Source organism: Tachyglossus aculeatus, chromosome 21, assembly GCF_015852505.1.
Source record: "Tachyglossus aculeatus isolate mTacAcu1 chromosome 21, mTacAcu1.pri, whole genome shotgun sequence".
Lineage (NCBI taxonomy): Eukaryota > Metazoa > Chordata > Mammalia > Monotremata > Tachyglossidae > Tachyglossus > Tachyglossus aculeatus.
The window spans coordinates 76214597-76239898 of record NC_052086.1 but is presented as its reverse complement, the minus strand read 5'-3'; the positions used below and the strand labels follow the sequence as shown (position 1 = coordinate 76239898).

At 44.7% G+C, this 25302-nt stretch overlaps 1 protein-coding gene across 8 annotated transcripts in view; it reads right to left on the bottom strand.

The window, feature by feature from the left end:
* Positions 1-25302, bottom strand: part of CLEC16A (C-type lectin domain containing 16A) — a 257225-nt gene that overhangs the window by 224697 nt on the left and 7226 nt on the right. For all 8 annotated transcript variants that reach the window (XM_038762218.1, XM_038762220.1, XM_038762222.1 and 5 more), the window contains exons 2-4: positions 11903-12031; positions 8093-8226; positions 4266-4414 (exon numbers count right to left, since the gene is read on the bottom strand). In XM_038762218.1, coding sequence (XP_038618146.1) covers positions 4266-4414; positions 8093-8226; positions 11903-12031 — 412 coding nt within the window. The remainder of the gene's footprint in view (positions 1-4265; positions 4415-8092; positions 8227-11902; positions 12032-25302) is intronic.

Below are 25302 nucleotides of genomic sequence, written 5' to 3'. Positions count from 1 at the left end.
GAATCCTGAAAAACAGCCGGCAGACATCGGCAGCAAACACCACAGTGGCTGATGGCTTGTGGTGTTGCCATGAGGGGATCTAAACTTGAATCTCCTTTGTGCGCTTCACAATAAGCTGCAGCCCTACCAGCTTATTTGCTTTGCTACACTCCGGGCCTCAAGGGGAAATCGGCTATGGGGAGGATGGCGTGCAAAATACCACCACTACAGTCCACTCCTTGCCCAGGAGTTAAGTCTTCAGGTATTTTTGTCAAAAGCCCCGTGGAAACAGGAGCAGAGACAGGATGTGCCCAGAAGCCTTGAGTCAGGAACCAAGTGCTAAGCACTTGGGAGAGTACAATATAACAACAAACACACATTCCTGCCCACAGTGAGCTCACAGTCTAGAGGGGGAGACAGACATTAATGTAAATAAGTAAATAAATAAATTACAGATTTCTACACACAGGTGGTGTGAGGGCTTTAGGACATTCACTAATCAGGAGTAATGGAGGGGTCAACATTCTTTTCTCCTCTAGACTGTTGGCTCCTTGTGGGCAGGGAATGTGTCTACCAACTCTGTTATATCACACTCTCCCAAGCACTTAGTGCAGTGGTTTTCACACAGTAAGCGCTCAATACGTATGATTGATTTAGGGCAAAGGAGGCCCTTGGCAGGAGGTAGAGGAAGTATATGACCTGAAAAGTCTCCTGCTTCAACTAGATTTATCGAACAGCTGCGAACAAATGGTCAAACTTCACCGGGCAGGGGTAGGGGGAAACTGACCAAATCTCTGATTTTTGCTTCCTGTAATGCTTGTCCACTGTCAGACAACAACTGTCTTGACAGCTGGCCAGGTATGACATTACAGGTGGTCTTCAACTCCCACTCCATGCAGGTGACTCCCAAATCCACCTCTTCAGCCCTGACCTCTCTCCCAACCTGCAATCCTGAATTTCTTCCAGGCTTCAAGGACATCTCCATTCGGATTCCTGCTGATACTTCAAACAACATATTCAAAATTGAACTCTTCGCCTTTCAACCCAAAACCTCTCCTTCTTCCGACATTCCCATCACAGTAGATGGGAGATATTCCCATCACTCTCCCTGTCTCAAGCATTATATGGCATTGTCTTAGACTCATCCCTCTCTTTCAACTCACCCATTCATTCGGTCAGTTCTATTTTCACATCTCCAGAATCTGCCCTTTCCTCTCCCCCCAGATTATTTTACGCTGAACTCCCTTGCTTCCAGCCCCTCCCTTCTCCAGTCCAGACTTCACTCTACTGCTGAGGTCGTTTTTCTACAAAAATAATTCTGTGCACATCTCCCCACTCAAAAATGCAAATGGATCTCCACATCAAGCAGAAACTCCTCTGTGTCAGCTTTAAAGCGATCAGCTTTCTCACCCCTACTGATGTTGACTCCTCTCCCACCACAATCCAGCCCACCCACTTCTGGAAAGAGCCCGGACTTGGGAGTCAGAGGTCGTGGGTTCTAATCCCGGCTCCGCCACTTGTCAGCTGTGTGACTCTGGGCAAGTTACTTAACTTCTCTGTGCCTCAGTTACCTCATCTGTAAAATGGGGATTCAGACTGTGAGCCCCATGTAGCACAACCTAATTGCCTTGTACCTACCCCAGCACTTAGAACAGTGCTTGATACATAGTAAGCACTTAACGAATACCAACATTATTATTATTATTCACTCCTCTAAATCCAGTCCAGTCACTACGCCTCACTCTCGAGTCTCCTCAATCTCTTGCTCACGCCTGGAACTCCCTCGCCCTTCCCATTGGCAGACCACCACTCTCCCCCTCTTCTATATCACAGTGAGGCCCAGTACAAAGGGGCTGGGCCTGGGAATCAGAAGTCCTGGGTTCCAACCCCGATTCTACTGCTTTTCAGCTGAATGGCTTTGGGCATGTCACTTTAACTTCTATGTGTTTCAGTTACCTCGTATGTAAAATGGGGATTAAATCCCCCTCCCTCTGACAGACTGTGAGCCCCATGTGGGACAGGGACTGTGTCTAACCCGATTATCTTCTATCTGCATTTAGTACAGTGCCTGGCATACAGTACGTACTTAACAAATACCACTGAAAACAAACAAAAAAAAAACCCTACTGCTTACCCCTCAAGCATTTTGGTTGTCACCCCATTCCATCTACCCACAGCACTCATGTATCCATTTTTGTTGCTTTCCCTATCTGTAATTTACTTTAGGGTCTGTCTCCTGGGCATGATTTAAAACTCCCTGATGGCAGGGATTGTGTCTTCCTATTCTTCCCAGTGCTTAGTACAGTACTCTCTGCAGAGTAAGTGCTCCATAAACCCTGACTGACTGATGACACCAGCAAGGTGGCACAAAGAGAAACATAGTTGGCCCTAGCTTAGGGGAAATTGGGGCTGGATATATATATATATATATATATATATATATATATTTTTTTTTTTTTTGTTAGTATGTTTGGTTTTGTTCTCTGTCTCCCCCTTTTAGACTGTGAGCCCACTGTTGGGTAGGGACTGTCTCTATATGTTGCCAACTTGTACTTCCCAAGCGGTTAGTACACTGCTCTGCACACAGTAAGTGCTCAATAAATATGATTGATGATACATATATATATATATATATATATATATATATATATATATATTATTTTACTTAATCAGCAAAACTCTCCAGGAAGGGCAGCAAGATGGTGTTGACACTGCCACAGAGGCTGGCCAAACCTCTGATTTAAGGCTGCTTCCCACTCCAAATCAGAGCTGCACGAGTATTCCCCCCCAGTGCTTAGTACAGCACCTTGCACACAGTAAGCGCTCAATAAATGACTGAGAGCCAGAGTCAATTCAGATCAATCGATGGTATTTACTGAGCACGTTTTGTCCGCAGAGCACTGTACTAAGCGCTTGGAGGAGCACCATACAACAGGGTTGGAAGACCCGTTCCCTGCCTACAAGGAGCTTACAGTCTAGAGAGGGTACACCCAACCCTTCTGAAATGGGTTTTATGAACCACTGCGTTACGGGGACTGGGGTTCTCAAATCTTGTCTCTCTCGTAGATGAAAGGACTCTAATTCCCTATTTCCCACTGACTCACCGACTTCTAAGCTCTGGTTCATAATGGAAATGCAAGGGTAGGAATTGCTTCTTCATATGCCTCGGCATCCCGGCTATCGAGTAGAGGGCTCAAAAGTTATTAGCGGTAAAACAGTACTGTTTCAGGGCCAAAACTACGTTGCTAAATGAGGTTAGATTTTATACACCGTTACAAAATATGGAATGCTTCTTCTTCAACTGGCTTCCTGTTAAACTGTGAATAACTTGAGCCCGTTGTGGGCAGGGATTGTCTCTATTTGTTGCTGAATAGTACTTTCCAAGGGCTTAGGACAGTGCTCAGCACACAGTAAGTGCTCAATAAATACGACAATGAATAACTTCATTTTTATTTCTGTACAAGTTATTCGGCTTTAGTCTTTAATTGAATTTATCAGCATCAATGTGTGAGGGCAATGAAATGGACATTGGGAACACACAATACATTTTCCCTCCCATCAAGGGGTCCAGACAACTGGACGCAGGTTGCCAAACATACACTAGGTACAGTAGGACTGTAGATACGACTGATAAACAAAAGAAAATAACGGAATAAATAGGTAGCCTGATAGACCCCATGGTGGGGTAACTACGAAGGAAAACACATTTTAACTGGGTGTCTGATAAAAATGGGACTTTTAAAAATCATTTTTTAACGCTGTTTACAAAATCACAGCCGTTCGATTCTCATGAAAAGTTTCTACAGTTTCTACATTTTTACAAAATATTTCATAACAACATGAGCTATTGTGATGGATTTATCTACACCAAAACATCCTAGAGACAAAATTTAATCTCAGATTCATCCAAGAAGTAAATCTGGTTTTTAGGGTCACTTTAATTTGCTCCAAATTCTCAACTTTGCATTACAAATTTCAAAGTTCCCAAAACATGACTACTTGGCAGTTAAATCCAAGAGCGCTTTTTAACAAAACAACTCTCAATACATAGCACATTTTTACAGCCCTGGCAGGACCACTGAAATGTATAACCTCTTATTTTCCTAACAGAGCAATGAGGATTGAATTTAAAATGTAACACACAAAACTAGGAGACTTTTCAAAAGACAGGCACACCTATTGTTATTCCACTTAGTGCCGGCTTTCAGGAGATCATTAAATTTTCAGTTATATCTAAGTTTCTGATTTAATGCAAGTTAAGTTCTACTTCCATAGAAAAGGCTTACCTCATTGTAAAAGAAATGGACAGTGTGATTGTTGAGTTTTAGTGACAGTGTTTTCAGGAATGATATATAATAGGCCATAATCTCCTCATCGGAAAAGTCAAATTTGTGGACAATTATAGAATTTACATAGTTATTAGACAGCAAATAATCTGGAAGAAAAAACAATAGATTACTTCTTTCTGTAATTTCTCTTTTTCTTTACCCCAAGAACAAAAATGCATGAGACTATATCTGACAAGTAAATGAATATAATGCCGCCCATTAGACAACTCTAATTTTAGGTATAAGATCATTTGGAATAGCCACTGAAGCACTTCTCATTCAGAATGTGTCACGTCAGGATGATGTTCAAACTAAGGATTCCACTAAAAGGAAAGAGTGCTGGGGAAAATTTGGGTTGGGGGGTGCTTAGATGCTAGTAAGCGCTCAATAGATACCACTGATGGATGGATGGATGGATAGAAGAGCAGAGAACTGCCATGGAAACTGCGGTGGTCTAGCGGGGGGAGTAGTAGCAGCAGCAGCTGATAGCAGGAGAGAGGGTCTGAGAGGGAAGACAGAGGGGAGTATAGTGTGTAGCACAGGGCTCTACACATAGTAAGCGCTCAATAAATACGATTGATGATGATGATGTGGATCCAGGAAGGAGGATAACATACAAGGCTGAGGGAACTCTCTCGCTGCCCTGTCTCTTCTCCCCAAAGCCCCCTGTGGCCCAAACTCCTGCCAAGTTTTCTTCCCCTAAATGTCATTTGGCCGGAAACTCCTCACCCCCTTGCTGAGAAGTTTCCACTCTGGTAATGCAAATGAGATCAAGTCTCCCAAGAAATATCTCCCTTCCCACACCTCTAGACTGAAAGCTTGTTGTGGGTGGGGAACCTATTGACTCTGTTACATTGTACTCTCCCAAGCGCTTAGTACAGTGGTCGGCACACAGTAAGCGCTCCATAAATGCCACTGATAGATTGAGAAGCAGCATGGTGTAGTTGACAGAGCGCGGGCATCAGAAGGTCATAAATTCTAATCCCGACTGTACCACTTGTCTACTGTGGGACCTTGGGCAAGTCCCTTCACTTCTCTGTGCCCCAGTTCCCTCATCTGTAAAATGAGGAATTAGACTGTGAGCCCCACGTGGGACAGGGATTGTGTCCAACCCAATTTGCTTGTATCCACCCCAGCGCTGAGTACAGCGCCTGGCACACAGTAAGCACTTAAAAAATACCACAATTATCATTACTGACTGGCACCAATACAGCAATTAGAGAGGCTTCTACACTGGCAAAGGAGAGCAAATTACAGTATTCGTAGAAAGTGCTAGACAATGTATTGAAACTTTTAGTGACAATCCTACATGCCTATTTTAGAAAACACTGGTTTTTTTCCGGGCTTTTCAAATGTTGAGTCTGATTATGCCCCCTCAGCACTGAAAAATGTACTGACGGCTGACTTAGATCTGTGAAAGGTATTCTCCATCCAATCAAAAGTATTTACTGAACACCTAACGTGTGCTCAACACTGTACTAAACATTTGGGCCAGTACCCCGGGAGTGATAAACGCAGTCCCTGCCCTCGAGACACTCACACGACAAGAATGCCAGGCTACATAATGGACTTGTGTAAGCAAGGAAAAAGTGGAGCAGAATGCCACACCCTCCCAGCAATCCTGGCATCAACACTGGGATTTTTACTCATCCATCCATTCATTCAATCGGATTTATTAAGTGCTCACTGTGTACAGAGCACGGTACTAAGAGCTAGGAAAAGTACAACACAGTGATAGACAGTCCATTCCCTGCCCACAGTGTGCTCACAGTCTAGAGGGAAATAAATAAGTTACTTATGTGCTTACTATGTGCCAGGCACCACTCTAAGCACCGGGGGAGATACAAGTTAATCAGGTCAGACACAGTCTCTGTCCCAGATGGGGCTCACAGTCTTAATCCTCATCTTACGGATGAGGGAACTGAGGCACGCAGAAGTTAAGTGCCTTGCCCACGGTCACACAACAGACACATGCCTTTGGCATCTCATCAATGGGCCTGAAAGAGGGCAGAGTGGTTCACCGCTTCCTGGGTACTGGATCTCATTGTTGTGGTATTTGTTAAGCGTGTTCGATGTGCCAAGCACTGTATTAAGCACTGCTGGGGTAGATATACTATAATCACCTCTTCCATTTGGCCAAATAGAGCAAAGGAGGGGAGCAGAGGGAGGTTATTTCTCCTCCAGCAAGTCCCGACCGTGAACTGTACTCCCTTGGCCAACTACATCAATCAGTCAACAACCAATCAATGGTATTTATTGAGAGCTTACCATAGGCAGAGCACTGTACTAAACGCTTAGGAGAGCACAATACTACAAAATTTCCAGACATATTCCCTGCCCACAACGAGCTACTCTAAAGGACATTAGATAATAATAATAGGCCTTGATCTGCTCAAGAGAACAAAATAAACTTTTCCCTTTTAAGAGTAGAGTTACTCTTTCAGGCCACAGGGATAGCATTTTAAGGCTCCAATACTGGCTTATTATTATTATTATTATTATTCCCTTATGTCTCAGGACCACAAATGCAAGCACCGAACCTTCACAAATGGGCATACACCATATCAGCAGTGCAGTACAGAAAAATCAGTACAGATTCTCTAGAACAATGATGCATTCATTATATTCCTTTAATCTGGATGTTTTCCATCAGAGGATCAAATACCCTACGAGATATTGCCAAGTATTGTAGGGGCTTGTTGTGGGCAGGGAACATGTCTACCCACTCTGTTGTCCTGTACTCTCCCAAGCGCTTAGTACAGCGCTCTGTACACAGTTAAGCGCTCAATGATGATGAACAGCAGGCACGTTTCCTGAGGCTGTTGAGCTGCTTTCTGCTGGGCTTCCTGATCAATCAATCAATGGCATTTATTGATCACTCACTGGGTGCAGAGCTCTAATGATATAAGAACACCAGGTAGCCCTATAAGATGAAGAACAGCAAGAGCCAGAGCTGGAGGAAAACGAAGCTGCTACTACGGCCGGTTTCCCACAGTTCAGCGCAGGAAGCAGAGATAAAGCCCTGAGACTGCCAACTCCAGGGGCCCACGGACCGAGGTTGCCGTGACAGAGGCTTCCCTGTTCACCTGCTCATCTGTAAAATGGGGGTTAAATCCTCCTCCCCGCTGACTTGGACTGTGAGCCCCATGTGGGACGGGGACCGTGCCCAACCGGATTACTTTGTATCTATCCCCAGTGCTTATAACAGAGCTTGACACATAGTAAGTGCTTAACAAACACGGTAATAACAATAAAGAGTGGAAGATAGTGGGGAGTGTGACAGCAAGGGAAAAGGAATACTTCAGATGAAACTTTGAGCCTGCTAGGGTATGGTTTCTAAAAAAAAAAAAAAAAGCTGAAAACCCCTGCTCTAATCATTTACTTTGACCATCATCCAGGACCTATAAGGAAATATACAAGATGCAAAGCCAGGAGGCAACCCAAATAAGCATGTTTCTCCTCAGATTCATCTAAAGAAAGTACTTGTCAGTGTTCTTTATCCGTGAGTCATCCATTAGTGGCTTGAATAATTCTTCGTCCCCAGGGTTCTGAACCAGGCATTAGTATTTGAGGTTCATTCATTCATTCAATTGTATGTATTGAGCGCTTACTGTGTGCAGAACACTGTACTAAGAGCTTGGGAAGTACAAGTTGGCAACATATATAGACGATCCCTACCAAACAGCGGGCTCACAGTCTAGAAGGGGAGGTTGAGAAAAACCACCGGTAAAAGCTGCACGCCCCAAGTGCTTGATTCTCTTAAATATCGAAAAAAGCATCCTTACACAGTGAGGTCTCGTGACTGATATTCTCAAAGAGGATGTTCAAGGTCTGCAGTAGCTGAACACAGACATAACGACCGGATTTCTGACGCAGGATGTTCAGGAAGAAGACAAACATATTCTTCTCCAGGAAAAAGCTGGAATAGAGTTAGAGAACGAGCAATTAAAATGGTGTACTACCACTGTATGACCTCGATTCATACACATTTCAATACATGTTTCCTAATCCACATAACACAATGAGGAAAAAAAAATGAGCAATCTTTTCACATATGTAGCACACAGATCAGGGTACCTATTGCTCTCAAATTTACCACCAGCAAGCAATGAAAGAGGACAAGTTTGGGCTGTTTTCTATTACTGTATTAGTTAAGCACTCACTATGTGCCAAGTATTGTACATAGCACTGGGGTAGTTCAACTAATCAGGTTGGACCCATTCTGTGACCCACGTGGGGCTCATAGTCTTAATCTCCATTTTACAGATGAGGTAACTGAGGCACAGAGAAATGAAGTGACTTGCCCAAAATCAGGCAATCATATCCTGCCTCTGCCACTTGTTGACTGTGTGACTTTGGGCAAGTCACTTCACTTCTCTGGACTTCAGTTCTCTCATCTGTAAAATGGGGATTCATCATCATCATCATCATCAATCGTATTTATTGAGCGCTTACTGTGTGCAGAGCACTGTACTAAGCGCTTGGGAAGTACAAATTGGCAACATATAGAGACAGTCCCTACCCAACAGTGGGCTCACAGTCTAAAAGGGGGAGACAGAGAACAAAACCAAACATACTAACAAAATAAAATAAATAGAATAGATATGTACAAATAAAATAAATAAATAAATAAATAGAGTAAAAAAATATGTACAAACATATACATGGTGATCTTAGTCCCACGCCTAACCGGGCGGCCTTCGATAGTAAGGCAGTTGAATGAGAACGCTTAACATCGTAGCAAATCCGTAACTTGCTACAGTGCTTAACACGTGGCAACTGTGTAACTTGTGTCGTGGTTTTAAAGAGATGTCCTGCCTTTTTTTTTTTTTAAATGGTTTTGAAGTGCTTACTCTGACCAGGCACTGTAGTACGAATGATAATGATGGTATTTGTGATGGGATTAAGACTGTGAGCCCCATATGTGGACTGTGTCCAACCTGATTACCGTGTATCTACCCCCAGCGCTTAGAACAGTGCCTGGAACATAATAAGCACTTAACAAGTACCATCATTATTATCACATCTCAGTATCTATAAGCTTTTTGAAACTAATTCCTAAAAGCAAAATTATGTTAGCAAAAGACCGGTAATGGAGAAGAAGTGCTTTTACTTAATAAAAATATTTCTGACTGTTTCATTAGGGCTCATGGTATTCATTCACGCCCCTGGCATGTCGAAGAGAAGAGCGCCACAAATCCCACACCGGTTCTATAATAATTATAATGATGATGGCATTTGTTAAGCGCTTACTATGTGCAAAGCACTGTTCTAACTAGTTTATTCTACAAAGAAAAGACTGCAGTGGGAACAACAGCCAGAGCAAGAGGTTAGACGCTCAGGTCTGCCCAAGCACATGCTTCCAGTTTGCACTTTGCCCCGGGGATTGGTAGGAAACTCGAGAACACAGCCCGCCAACGCGAGTCCGTGTGGATTAAAGTGCACCCAGGTGTTGGAAGGACGAGGGCGTGTTCATCTGCAGACGCGCCCACAGAAATAGGGGAATCCTCCTGATCAAGTTTTTCTAAGATGGAAGTTTTGCAAGGACCCAATCCCCATGCTAGTAACAATAATAATAACTGCGGTATTAGTTAAACTCTTACTCTGTGCCAGGTGCTGTACTGAGCGCTGGGGTGGACACTAGCAGGTTGGACACAGTCCCTGTCCCACATGGGGCTCACAGTCTTAATCCCTATTTTGCAGATGAGGTAACTGGGGCACAGAGAAGTGACTTGCCCAAGGTCACACAGCAGACAAGCGGTGGAGTCGGGATTAGAACTCATGACCTTCTGACTCCCATGCCCGGGCTCTATCCACTATGCCATGCTAATCCTCATGCTCTAGTGAAGAGTTGGACGGGATAATTTCCCCTTTTAGACTGTGAGTCCACTGTTGGGCAGGGACTGTCTCTATATGTTGCCAATTTGTACTTCCCAAGTGCTTAGTACAGTGCTCTGCACACAGTAAGCGCTCAATAAATACGATTGATGATGATGATAATTTCATCTGGAGCCGAAAGGAGGCTCAGAACTATTCATTCTCCCATAGCCGCTACAAACTGCTATTTCTTGTAATAATCACCACCATCATCATTGTGGTATCTGTTAAGTGCTTACTATGTGTTAAGAACCATTTTAAGCATTGGGGGAAGATACGAGATGATCATAGACACAATCCCTGTCACACAAAGGCTTACAATCTAAATAGGAGGGAGAACGGGTGTTGAATCCCCATTTTGCAGATGAGGTAACTGAGGCACAGAGAAACGATGTAGTGTCCCAAGGCCACGCAGGAGGCACATGGGGGAGCCAGGAATAGAACCCAGGTCCTCTGACTTCCAGGGCCATGATTTTCCATCAGGCCACACTGTTGTCTTTTTTTAGAAAAAAATAAAATAAAAATTACCCTTTAGGTATTTGCCCAGGAGTCTACCTTCTCCCTCTCTAAATTTTGAGCCTCCGTGGGCCAGTGTCAGTTTTTTAATTAAGAACCTTGTACTTCTCCTCAGCAGAGCACAGTGCTGTACATATTGGAGATGCTTAATGAGTATAATTCCTACTACTTTTATACTCCTCCTCAGAAACCTGTTCCAGGCCATTCCTCGTGAACCTTGCTTAAAGTCCTGAGCAATTTAACCCTTATATTCATCGTTTTTCATTCTCTTAGTAAGTGACTGGTGACGTTTGCTAGTAAGGGCTGAGGATGATGATTCTGTTACAGGAATTTCTTCTTGGAGGTCATGCAGACTGCCTGCTTTCTAAAATGGAGTTCAGACATGACGTTCAAATCCATTTCCATTCTAATCCAATTCTCAGATGTTCTCCTTCCTTTAAAATAGGTGATTTAACCATGCATGCCACAGTGCTAAAAAAAGACACAAAGCCACATCCTCCTGAAAAGGCATTTGCCACCAAAATGCCAACAACCGTAGGGTCAGCCACAATTCGTTCATTTCACTCAATTGCATTTATTGCGTGCTTACTGTGTGCAGAGCACTGTACTAAGCGCTTGGGAGAGTACCATAGAACAATACACAGACACATGCCCTGCCCACAACGATTTTACACTGAAACCAGTCTTGATTATAGAAGTGATGGAGAGGAATGGTGGTCATCAGCCTCATCAGAACACTGCAAATGACAAGCCATGCAATGACAGTAGAAATATCTATTCTATTTATTTTATTTTGTTAGTATGCTTGGTTTTGTTCTCTGTCTCCCCCTTTTAGACTGTGAGCCCACTGTTGGGTAGGGACTGTCTCTATATGTTGCCAATTTGTACTTCCCAAGCACTTAGTACAGTGCTCTGCACATAGTAAGCGCTCAATAAATACGATTGATGATGATGATGATGATTGGAGAAACCGCTGCAGACTTTATCTCCCAAGCGCTTATTACAGTGCTCTACACTCAGGAAGAGCTCAATAAATAGGGTTAATAATAATAATTCAAATAATTAATAATGGACGAGGCCTTGTTCCTTCAGGCACCCGTAGGACTTGAAGGTCTTTAGTAGCACAGAGGAAGAGGGAAGAGATGTGTTTTTTAAAAAACAGAAAAGATGGAGGGGAAAAGAAAGAAAAAGAAGCTACTTACTCGAACACAGAGCTGTCATTCTGGTCTCCCCAAATAAGGATCTCTGTGATAGAACGAATAGTCTCCACCAATAAGTTACGGTTGTGATCTGTTACGGTGGTGTTTTTGGTTAAAACATGATACATGTACCTGCGGAGAAGGAGGAAGAAAAATGACACTGAAAATGGGTTCGGCTGTCATAATGATACTTCACTGACATCACTACACTGTCCCGCGGCTTGCAGTCTGTTACACTGATTCTCTATTTAAATTATTGAGCAGTAGTGGCATACTCAGACTGAGGAAGACAGAACGAACTATCTGTGGGCAGTTTTCAAAAAACAAACCAACCTAACTTTCAAAGTACCCTTGAGGGTTGGAGCGTCCCATCGGACTTGTTCTTCGCCGCCCACGGGGTCTATTCTACTTATTTTATTTTGTTAGTATGTTTGGTTTTGTTCTCCGTCTCCCCCTTTTATACTGTGAGCCCACTGCTGGGTAGGGACTGTCTCTATATGTTGCCAATTTGTACTTCCCAAGCGCTTAGTACACTGCTCTGCACACAGTAAGTGCTCAATAAATATGATTGATGCTGATGCAAAATGGACCTGGGCTTGGGGAAACACTTCAGGATCGATGGAAAGCAGGGAGAACGACTGGAAAAAACAACACTGTGATCTTACTGGCACACAAGCAGCTCCACATGCTTAGGGCTCGGGCCTGGGAGTCAGAAGGTCATGAGTTCTAATCCTGGCTTCACCACTTGCTTACGGCATGACCTCGGGCAAGTCGCTTCGCTTCACTGTGCCTCAGTTACCTCATCTGTAAAAAGGGGATTGAGGCTGTGAGCCCCAGCGGGGCTCAGTGGAAAGAGCCCGGGCTTTGGAGTCAGAGGTCATGGGTTCAAATCCCGGCTCCGCCAGTTGTCAGCTGTGTGACTTTGGGCAAGTCACTTAACTTCTCTGTGCCTCAGTTACCTCATCTGTAAAATGGGGATTATGATTGTGAGCCCCACGTGGGACAACCTGATCACCTTGTAACCTCCCCAGCGCTTAGAACAGTGCTCTGCACATAGTAAACGCTTAATAAATGCCATTATTATTATTATTATTATTATTATTATTATTATTATTATTATGTGGGACAGGGACTGTCCAACCCAATTTGCTTGCATCCACCCCAGCGCTTAGTACAGTGCCTGGCACATAGTACGTGCTTAACAAATACCATTGTTATCATTATTACTTGACAAAAAGTACAAAAATGGCTGGTTTAATCGTATTTACTGTGCACTTAAAGTGTGCAGGGCACTGCACTACACACTTGGGAGAGTACAATATAACAATATAACTGACACATTCCCTGCCCACAACGAGTTTGCAGTCTACAGGGGGACTGTTTAATACGAGGCCAGCCGGGGAGTGGGAGGTTTGCCACTGGATTCAGCAGCAGTGATGGAGTACTTCCATTTAGAATTGCCCAGAGGGTTGCGATTGGGAATTCTGCCAGCTACCGGACCCTAGGGCGTCCTCCTTTAGCCGAGGACACTCAATTCTGCTACTGCTGCATGTTTTCAACATACATCTTGGCTAGCATGCAATAATTATATGTCACTTATTTATTCTAATGTCTATCTTGCCATCTAGATTGAAAAGCCTGTTATGGGCAGGGAATGTATCAGCCAACTCTGCTGTACTGTACTCTCCCAAGTGGTTTGTACGGTACTCCGCACACAGTAAGTGCTCAATAAATGCCACTGATTGATTAGCCTATTGGGGATTTTTTTTTTTAAAAAAAAACAATATTTGTTAAGTGGTTTCTATGTGTCCTGTACCGTTCTAAGCACAGGGATAGATATTTATTACTCTATTTATTTATTTATTTATTTTACTTGTACATTTCTTTCCTATTTATTTTATTTTGTTGGTATGTTTGGTTCTGTTCTCTGTCTCCCCCTTTTAGACTGTGAGCCCACTGTTGGGTAGGGACTGTCTCTATGTGTTGCCAATTTGTACTTCCCAAGCGCTTAGTACAGTGCTCTGCACATAGTAAGCGCTCAATAAATACGATTGATTGATTGATTGATTGATAGATGAGACGCAGCATGGCTCAGTCAAAAGAGCACGGGCTTTGGAGTCAGAGGTCATGGGTTCCAATCCCGGCTCTGCCAATTGCCAGCTGTGTGACTTTGGGCAAGTCTCTTAACTTCTCTGTGCCTCAGTTACCTCATCTGTAAAATGGGGATTAAGACTGTGAGCCCCCCATGGGACAACGTGATCACCTTGTAACCTCCCCAGCGCTTAGAACAGTGCTTTGCCACATAGTAAGTGTTTAATAGATGCTATCATTATTACACAAATCAATCAGGTGGGACACAACCCCTGTCCCACACGGGGCTCACAGTCTAGTAAGACAGAGAACAGTATTGAATCACCATTTTAGAGAAGCAGCGTGGCTCAGTGGACAGAGCCTGGGCTTTGGAGTCAGAGGTCATGGGTTCTAATCCCAGCTCCGCCACTTATCGCTGTGTGACTTTGGGCAAGTCACTTCACTTCTCTGTGCCTCAGTACAGTGGGGATTAAGATTGTGAGCCCCACGTGGGACACCCTGACCACCTTGTATCTCCCCTAGTGCTTAGGACAGTGCTTGGCACATAGTAAGCGCTTAACAAACACCACTGTTATTATTATTTTATAGTTGAGGAAACTAAGACACAGAGAACTGAAGTGACCTGCCCAAGGTCACACAGCAGGCAAGTGGCAGGGCAGGGATTAGAACTCAGTTCCTCCAACTCCTAGGCTGGGGTTTTTTTCCACTAGGCAATTCTGATTGACATAACACATGCCTTTTTGGCATTGGTAGGTTACACTACTGAAGAAACCACTTGGATGCATGCTCACCTGCCCCTCTGCCTGGCCCTGGAATGGGTGAGTATTAAGGTACGAGTTTTCCAGTGCTAAAATAATAATAATAATAATAATAATAATAATGGCATTTATTAAGCGCTTACTATGTGCAAAGCACTGTACTAAGTGCTGGAGCACTGTACTAAGCGCTGGAGCACTGTACTAAGCGCTGGCATGGGTGGGTGCTCTTGCCCAAATTTCCTGGCATGGAGTGGGTGAGTACTAGAGCGTGAGTTTCCCGGCCCTGGAGTGGATGAATGCTACAGCACGAACTTTCTTCCAACAAGGTTTCGCAACAGTGCAACTCTCACATTAGGGAAGAACTGGATCTACTTCACCTCTCACTTTGTCATCCTTGCTTTCTTCTTATTTTTTTTTTAATTATTTCCATCCCTCACCACACTTCCTGCCCTCCCTCCCTCCAGTTCTTGGATTATGAGTCTCCGTGGCCTAGTGGATAGAGCACGGGCCTGGGAGACCGAAGGATCCAGGTTCTAATCCTGGCTCTGCCACCTGTCTGCTGTGTGACCTTGGGCAAGTCACTTGGCTGCTCTGTGCCACAGTTCCCTTGTCTGTAAAATGGGGATGAAGACTGTGAGCCCCATGGGGGACAGGGACTGTGTCCAACCCGATTACCTTTTAATAATAATAATAATGATGGCATTTGTTAAGCGCTTACTATGTGCAGAGCACTGTTCTAAGCGCTGGGGGGATACAAGGTGATCAAGTTGTCCTACGTGGGGCTCACAGTCTTAATCCTCATTTTACAAATGAGGTAACTGAGGCTCAGAGAAGTTAAGTGACTTGCCCAAGGTCACACAGCAGACATGCAGTGGAGTCAGGATTCGAACCTATGACCTCTGACTCCAAAACCCGTGCTCTTTCCACTGAGCCACGCTTGTACCTACTCCAGTGCTTAGCAAAGTGCCTGGCACATAGAAAACACTTAACAGATATCATAATTATTATTACTATTATCCTGTGGGCCAAGGACCAGGTGAGAATTATCATTGATCAATCAATCAACGGTATTTACTGAGCCCCTCTGTGTGCAACACACACATTTCAGTAAATGAACCAGTCAGTACCCCACACAGATCAAAACGTGTTCAAGGCATATGCTGGCATTATCCAACCCATTCCTACCAAGAAATGCTGCTTCTCTGTTTTAAAGGACTTCCTCACTCTCTGGTTTTTGCTTTCCCTGAGCAATAGCGCCTTCGGTAAAACACTCGTCCAGATCCCTCTTTCCTGGTATGCCTCACGATTCCAGTAATATAGTAACAATCTGTTACTGCGAGAATGCTTTCCAAAAGCATGCATCACTAGCTGATATCTGGGCACTGTTAATGGCTTTTTAGCATTTCCCTATTTCCTCCTTGTCCATCTCATTCTCTTTGGCCCCACTATGCCTACATTATCGATGCTCTTCTCTTTAATGGCTCTCTTCTACACCTTCGCTTGGCTTCACCTTCTTCATCTAATCTTGCCTTCACCCACCCTCTCCTCTCTCGGTTCTCCCACCTCTCCTCTCAGTTTCTTTTGCTCGCTCCTCCTCTCCTTCCCATCCTCTAATTGTGGGGACCCCTAAAAGCTCAGTTCTGAGTCCCCTTCTATTCTCCATCTATACCCACTCCCTTGGAGAACTTATTCCCTCTTGTGGCTTCAACTACCACTTCTGTGTGGATGATTTCCAAATCTCCCTCTCCAGCCTTGATCTCTCTCCATCTCTGCAGTCTCACATTTCCTCCTACCTACAGGACATCGCTACTTGGATGTCCCGCCGACAGCTCAAACTTAACATGTGCAAAAACAAAGTCCTTCATCTTCCCACCCAATCCCTGTTCTGGCATTCCCATCGCTGTAGACAACACCATCATCCTCCCTGTCTCCCAAGCCATTAACTTGGCATCATCCTCGACTCATCTCTCATTCAACTCATTCGTTCAATCTGTCAAGAAATTCTGTCACCACATCTCCAGAACCCACCCTTTCCTCTCCACCTAAACTGCCACCACGCTGATCCAAGCACTTATTTCCCACCTCCACTACTGTACTAGCCCCCTCGGTCTCTCCCCACTCCAGTCCGTACTTCATCGTTTTTCTGAAAAACCATTCAGTCCAAATCTCCACACTCCTGAAAAGCCTCCAATGCTCTCTGTCCACCTCCAGATCAAATACAAGCTCTTCATTATCAGATTTAAGGCACTCAATCAGCTCTCTCCCTCCTACCTTACCTCACTGATCTCCCACTACAACCCAATCTGCACATTTCACTCCTGTAATGCCAACCTCCTCTCTGTACCTTGATCTTACCTATCCCGCTGCCGATCCCTTGCCCACGTTCAGCCTTGAGCCTGGACCACCCTCCCTCCTCACCCCCTCTTTGCGTTATCTATACACTTGGATCTATACCATGTGGGCACTTGGTATTCACCCCACCCTCAGCCCCATAGCACTTAGATACATATCTGCAATTCATTTACATTACATCGTGTCTCCCTATCAAGACTTTCAGCTTCTTATGGACAGGAATCACGTCTACCAACTCTACTGCACTGTACTTTCCCAAGCGCTTAGGATAGTGCTCTGTAGGCATAAGTGCTTTATAAATGCCAGTGATTGATTCCTTCCTTTTCCTTTCCACTCCTTGCCCCTCAACTCCTCTCCTTCCTTGTTTCTCCCTTTTCCCTATAATTCAGTCTTTCCTCTGTTATTAAATGATCTATTTCTCCCTTTTGTACCCACTAGCCTTCTCTTCTTTTTCTCCATTTCTTCCACCTTCTCCTCTTCCTCTCTCCATTCACCGTCACTGCAACTTCTTCCTCTCAGTCCTCAATTCAGACTACCTCCTCCAGGTTTTACTTGTCCCCTTTTCTTTACCCACTGACTTGTCTCTTACTCCCACACCATCCTCAGTCCTACAAACACCGCCAACACACCCCCTACAACTTTCAGCCACAGTTTTGCTCACTTCTTGTCACTTCAGCTCCCGAACACTGTCTCATCTAGGGGAATTCCAAAGCACAGCCACCTAATTAATTTTAAAAGGAACGGGCATTGTCTGGGTCCCATTTCTGAAATAGGCAAGAGCCAGGAGGATCCCACAAATCTCCTCCAGGAAGCAGAGTGGTCCAATGGGCAGAGCACGGGCCTGGGAGTCAGAAGGACCTGGGTTCTAATCCCGGCCCTTCCACTTGTCTGCTTTGTGACCCTGGGCAAGTCACTTCATTTCTCTGTGCCTCAGTTACCTCATCTATAAAATGGGGATTAAAAACGAGCGCCTCAGGTGGGACATGGATTGTGTCCAACATTGTATCTACCCCAGCGCTTAGTACAGGGCTTGGCACATAGTAAGCGCCTAATACAATTTAAAAAAAAATAAGGGCCCAAAGCAACTCATCTGCCCTGCAGCCCCTGCCTTGCTACAAAGGGCTTCAGAGCTGCATAACAGCCATTTCTGATTCTACAGCCCCAAGTCTGTGCCTTACTAAAACATCTGCCCCCTCCCTTCTTCCCACCCTGACCGCCATCTTCAACCACTCACTTTCAGATGGCTTCTTCCCCACTGCTTTCAAACTTGCCCATGTATCTCCATCCTCAAAAAAAAGTCCTTTGACCCCATGGCTCCCTCCAGTTATTGCCTCATCTCCCTCTATTCTTTTCCACACTCCTTGAGAGAGTTGTCTACAGCTGCTGTCTCCACTTCCACTCCAATTCTTTCCTTCACCCCCTGCGAGCCAGCCTTCACCCTTCACTCCGGAGGAACAGCCCCCTCCAAGGTAACCAATGACCTTCTTCTTGTCAAATCCAACAGCCTCTACTCCACCCTAATCCTTCTCGACCTCTTAGCTGCCTTGGACAATGTGGATCGCCCTCCTTTTCTCTTGGAAATACTGTCTAACGGTGGCTTCACTGACCCTATCCTCTCCTGGTTCTCCTCCTACCTCTCTGGGCACTCATTCTGAATCTCTTTCCCGAGGCCTCCTCCTCTGCCTCCCACTCCCTAACTGTGGGAGTCCCCCAAGACTCAGTTATGAGTCTCCCGCTTCTATTCTCCATCTACACCCACTCCCTTGGAGAACTTATTCACTCCCAAAGCTTCAATTTCCACCTCTACACAGATGATTCCCAACCTTTCCAGATGCGAACTGTCTCCTCCCCTGCAATCTCCCCTTTCTTCTTGCCTTCCGGACATCTCTACTTGGCTATCCCACTTACACCTCAAACCTAACGTGTCCAAAACACAGCTCCTCTTCTCAGCCCAACCCTCTCCCGACCAGAACATTCTCATCACTGTACACAACATTACTGTCCCCCACCTCACAAACCCATGACCTTGGCATTATCATCAACTCATCTGTCTCATTCAACCCACAGATTCCACCTGCCACCAAATGCTGTCTGTTTCACCTCTGCATCATCATCAGTGGTAATTATTGAGCATTTACTATGTGCGGAATGCTGTATTAAGCACTTTTTTATGGCATTTATGAAGTGCTTACTATGTGCAAAGCACTGTTCTAAGCACTGGGGAGGTTATAAGGTGATCAGGTTGTCCCATGGGGGGCTCACAGTCTTAATCTCCATTTTACAGATGAGGTAACTGGGGTACAGAGAAGTTAAGCACTTGAAAGAATACAATCCAACAGAGTTGGCAGAGTCACGTTCCCTGCCCATAGTGACTTTACAGCCCAGAGGGGGATATAGACCTTAATATAAATTCAGTTGACTGAATGCACACAGGTGCTGTGGGGTTGAGGATAGGGAAAATATCAAATCACCAAAGGTCATAGAATCAAGTGCACAGAAGGGGTAGGGAACCGGAGAAAAGAGGGATTAATCGGAGAAGGGCCCCTGGAGGAGATGTGACCTTATTCAAGCTTCTTAGGTGGAGAGAGTGTTGGGCTGGTATATGTGGAAGGGTAAGAAGTTCCTGGCTAGGGAGATGACTTGGGAAAGGGGTCAGCAGCAACATAGTTGAGACTGGGACACTGACTAATCTGGCACTAGAAGAACAACGTATGAGGGATGGGCTGTATGTAGCAGATCAGTAAGACAGTAGGACAGGAGAGCTGATCGAGTGCCTTAAAGATGACGATAAAGTGTGTCTTTCTGATCTGGAAGTGGACCGGAAACATAGGAGGGTCTTGAGGAGTGGGGACTGAATGGTTTTTCAGAAAAATGATCTGCTCAGCAGAGTGAAGTACAGACTGGAGTGGGGAGAGACAGGAGGCAGGGAAGTCAGCGAGGAGGCAGATGCAGTAGTCGAGGTGGGAGAGGGTACGTGCTTGGATCAGCACAGCAGCAGCGTGGATGGAGGCAAAAGGGTGGGTGATGGCCATGTTGTGAAGAAAGAACTGACAGGACTTAGTGATGGCTTGAATGTCTGGGTGGAATGAGAGAGATGAGTCAAGGACAGTGCCAAGGTCAATGGGCTTGTGAGATAGGGAGGAAAATCGTACTGTCTACAGAGGTTGCAAAGACAGAGGGAGGTGAGGGTTTCTTGGAGGAAATAAGGAGTTAGGATTTGGATATTTTAAGTTTGAGGTGTTGGCAGGATATTCAGGTAAAGATGTCCTGAAGGCAGAATAAAATGAGAGACTTGAGAGAGGGAGAGAGGTCAGGGCTGGAGACGTAGATTTGGGAATCATCCACATACAGCCATGGGAGCGAATGAGTTCTCCAAGAGAGTAGGAGAATAGAAGGGGACCTAGAACTGAATCTTGAGAGACTCCCACTGTCAGAGGGTGGGACACAGAGAAGGAGCCTGCAAAAGAGACTGAGAAGGAGCATTAAAAGAGATAACAATGTCAGTGAAGCCAAGGCTGGATAAAGTTTCAAGGTGAAGCGGGTAGCTAAGAGGTCTAGGAGGATTAGGATAGAGTAGAGGCTGTCAGATCTGGTGAGAAGGTGACAGTTGGTTACCTCAGAAAGGGTGGTTTCTGTGGAGTGAAGGGGGCGGGAGCCAGATTGGAGGGGATCAAGGAGAGAACTGGAGGAGGGGAAGTGGAGACAGAGGGTGTAGATAATTCTTCCAAGAATTTTGGAAAGGTACTGTAGGAGGGAGATGAGACAATAGGTGGAGGGAGCCATGGAGTCAAGGAAGGATTTTTTACGATAGGGGATACATAAGCATGTCTGAAATCAGTAGGGAAGAATCTGTTGGAAAGTGAATAGTTGAAGATAGCAGTCAAGGAGGGAAGAAGAGAGGGGGTGAGTACTTTAATAAGGTAAGTAGGGACGAGGTCAGAAGCACAGGTGGATAGGGTAGATTTAGAGAGGTGGCAAGAGATCTCTTCTTGAGATACTCGAGGATTATAGGGAGAGTCAAAGAGGGCGGAGGTGGAGGGGGGATTGGAGAGAAGCAAGGGAGATTTTAGAGAAATCCCACTTGATGTTTTCAATTCTGTTCATGAAGTATGTGGCCACGTCATTAGGGGAAAGATGGTGGGGGTACAGGACGTTTGAGAAGGGAGTTAAATGTCTGGAACAGATAGCAGGGGGCGGTGGGTGTGATAGTGAATCAGGAAGATGTATTATTGTCAGGCAGAAGAGAGGGCTGAACTGAAGCAGGTAAGAATGAATTTAAGGTCGTCATGGTCAGAGAGACGGGCACAGGAGCAGAGGAAGAGTACTGTGGAAGAAATCCAGGGTTGCGGGTTAGTGGTACGAGATCGGCGGAGGGACGGGGGGGCAAGGGAGTTGAGTTCAGTGGAGAGGGAGGTGTTGAGGGTGTTGATCTGTGCATTTAGAAAAGGCAACAACAACTGTGGTAATTGTTAGGTGCTTACTGTGTTCCAGGCCCTGTACTAAGTGCTGGGGTGGATACAAGCAAATTGGGTTGGACACAGTCCCTGTTCCACATGGGGCTTCCAGTCTCAATCCCCATTTTACAGATGAGGGAACTAAGGCACAGAGAAGTGAAGTAACCTGCCCATCCAAACTGCCACCATGCTGTTCTGAGCAATTACCACAGCCTGCTTCAACTACCGCATCAGCCTCCTCGCTGACCTCCCTGCCTCTGGCCTCTCCCCACTCCAGTCCATACTTCACTCTGCCTCCCAGATCATCCTTCTAAAAGATTATTCGGCAGGCATCTCCCCGCTCCTCAAAAATCTCCAGGGGTTGTCCAACCATCTCCATATCCAACAGAAAACTTCTTGCCACTGACTTGAAAGCAATCACCTCTCCTCCACCTTCCTAACCTGGCTCACCTCCCACTATAAACCACCCAGCACATTTCACGCCTCTAACGCCGACCTACTTACAAAACCTCCATCTCATCTCGCTCACTGTCCATCGTGTCCTCCCTTCACCCTGGAGCTCCCCCCCCAAAACCTTTCTATCCAACAGACCACTGCTCTCCCCATCTTCAAAGTCCCACTAAAATCACACCTCCTCCAAGAAGCCATCCTTGACTAACCTCATCTACCCAATTTGCCCTCCCATCTGGGTTGCCTAGCCATTTGGATCTGTACCGCTCAAGCACTTTAACACTCACCACCCTCACAGAACATATGTACATCACCTCAGATGCTACTGCTTCCTCTACCTGTATCTTATTGTAACGTCTGTCTCTGCCACTAGACTGCAAATGCCTTGAGGGTAGGGATTGCATCTACCAATTTTATTCTATTGTAGATTCCCAAGTGCTTAGCACAGTGATCTGCACCCCATATGAGTTCAACAAACACCATTCACTGATCAAATGGACATCCCAGGGCCTCTTTGGTTTCACCTGGCAGATTTATTCTTGTTTCTTCTGGAGAACACGGAATCCAGCATTTGGTTCATTCTCATTTTATTTGTAAACTATCCGATACGCAATTTTGTGCGTGACTTTTGGAATGCTTCTGGACAAGTGAGAAAATGGAAATAATCGTGGGGAAGCATTCTGGGGTAAATAGTTGTTTTTCAGACCACTTTACAAACGTTCACGTTTCAGTACCAAGGACAACGTCAGCGCTGGACTACTAGAAAAATTTCAGTCTGGTCAATATCAATCATGGTGAAAGGCAAGTTGGCCTTCGCAAATTTAGGAAGAGTTACGGCACAACTTAATCCCGAGGCCCAGTCCAGATGAATGGTAACTAAAACCTGCTCTCACTTACAGACTATTAAGCAGTTCTTATATAAAATGAATTGGTACCTCAGTCCACTTCTACTGCCAATTAGGATAACAACAAGATTAGGTAGGGTGACAATCTGCCGGTATTTTAGCAAAATATCAAGATTCTTTAGGGCAAAAGATTTTTGAATCATCTGATGCATATTAGATTAAGTCTATGAATATTTCATCTTACTTATTCACATCTGCAATTTAAATGACTGAAAGGACACAAACTTTACAAGCTTAAATCAAAACCAAATCATGCTATTTATCAGTACTCATTAAGAATCAACTTATGCTTACTGTAGTTTACAAATAAGACAACAAAGCAAGCAAACAAGAAATGCTCCGAGTTGAACGTATACCTGATTGTGTGTCCTGAGAAAAACCCAAGTGAATGTAAACATATCCCTCAAATAAAACAACTCCAGAACAAACTCTTTGAAGCTCTGCCGGCAACAAAAACCAAAACAAAACCAACAGATAGTGACTTCCTATTATATCAAACATACTTTGTAAATATGCAAAGTTTCAAAATCAGAACGTGATGTTCTGAAGCAGCGTGGCTCAGTGGAAAGAGCACGGGCTTGAGAGTCAGAGAACATGGGTTCTAATCCCAGCTCCGTCACTCGTCAGCTGTGTGTCCTTGTACAAGCCGCTTAACTTCTCTGTGCCTCAGTGACCTCATCTGTAAAATGGGGATTAAGACTGTGAGCCCCACATGGGACAACCTGATTACCTTGCATCTACCCCAGCACTTAGAACAGTACTCTGTTCATAGTAAGGGCTTAACAAATACCATAATTATCATTATTATTATTATTATTAAGAGTTATCTCTGACATTGTTGGATATATTAGAGCCTAAAATTACTGACTTAAAAATCTCCTAAAAGCCTGACACATATAATTCCTGCAAGAGCTGTAAACAAGGCCTAACAGAAACACTTTTTTGAAAGAGGTCAACTTAGTTCGCAAACTCCTATGCCAGTATTCAAGCCTCATCCCTCCCCAGTGTGACCACTAGTAACGTCCATTTTGTAATCAATTAATAGTATTTATTGACTCCCTACTGTATGTACTGAGAGCTCAGGAGAGTGCAAGAGAATTAATGGATATGATCCCTGTCCCCAAGGAGTTTACAATCTAGAGAACAAGATTATGTGCCAGAATCTTCTTTAGGAACGTAGGTAGCCATGCTTTGCCACTTGGTTATAAAAAGCAATTAAAGAGCAAGAAACACCCCTTTTTGTTGCTATACTGAGACTTTGGACCCTAAGATAAACTACAGTGAGTCACGATGAATTCCTAACAATTTGGACCTCGGATGCCCTGTGTGACCTCGGATGCCCTGTGATGATGGGAAAATAAGCCTTTTGCCCCTCTATCACCACACCAAACATCCTTCCAACTTCTGCGGGATGAGTTGGAAATCAACTCTGAAAAAAGTGCCACGAGAGGGGAAGTGACTTCCTCTGTGCAGACAGAAAAGTCATGAAGCGCTCAATTCCCTTGGAAATGGGGAACTTTGAACCCCCTTAATAATAATAATAATAATAATAATAATAATAATAATAATAATGGCATTTATTAAGCGCTTACTATGTGCAAAGCCCTGTTCTAAGCGCTGGGGGGGGATACAAGGTGATCAGAAAGGTAGCTGAGATGCCTGTCAGAACAATAATAATAATAATAATGATGATATTTAAGCACTTACTATGCACAAACCACTGTTCTAAACGCTGGGGAGGTTACAAGGTGATCAGGTTGTCCCACGGGGGGCTCACAGTTTTAATCCCCATTTTACAGATGAGGTAACTGAGAAGTTAAGTGACTTTCCCAATGTCACACAGCTGACAGTTGGTGGAATTGGAATTTGAACCCATGACCTCTGACTCCAAAGCCCGTGCTCTTTCCACTGAGCCACGCTGCTTCTCTCAGAAGAAGAGCAGTGTGGCCTATTGCATAGAACACGCTCACAAGGATCTGGGTACTAATTCCGGCTCCACCACTTGTCAGCTGTGTGACCTTGGGCAAGTCACTTAACTTCTCTTCCCTCACCTGGAAAATGGGGACTTAAATTGCGAGTCCCATGCGGGACGTGGATCGTGTCCAACCTGATTAGCTTGTATCTACCCCAGCGCGCAGTACGGTTGTCTGCCACATAGTAAGCGCTTAAATGCTGCCAAAAAAAAAAAGTCACCAAAACAAAGCAAGTCAGAGGAACAGCAAGAAAAGTACCAAGTTTATTCATTTATTCACTCATATTTATTGAGCACTTACTGTGTGCAGAGCACTGTGCTAAGCGCTTGGAAGAGTACAATGCAACAATAAGGAGACACATTCGCTGCCCACAGCAAGCTGACAGGTAAAAGAAACTGAACTTTACTCAACAACTGGTTT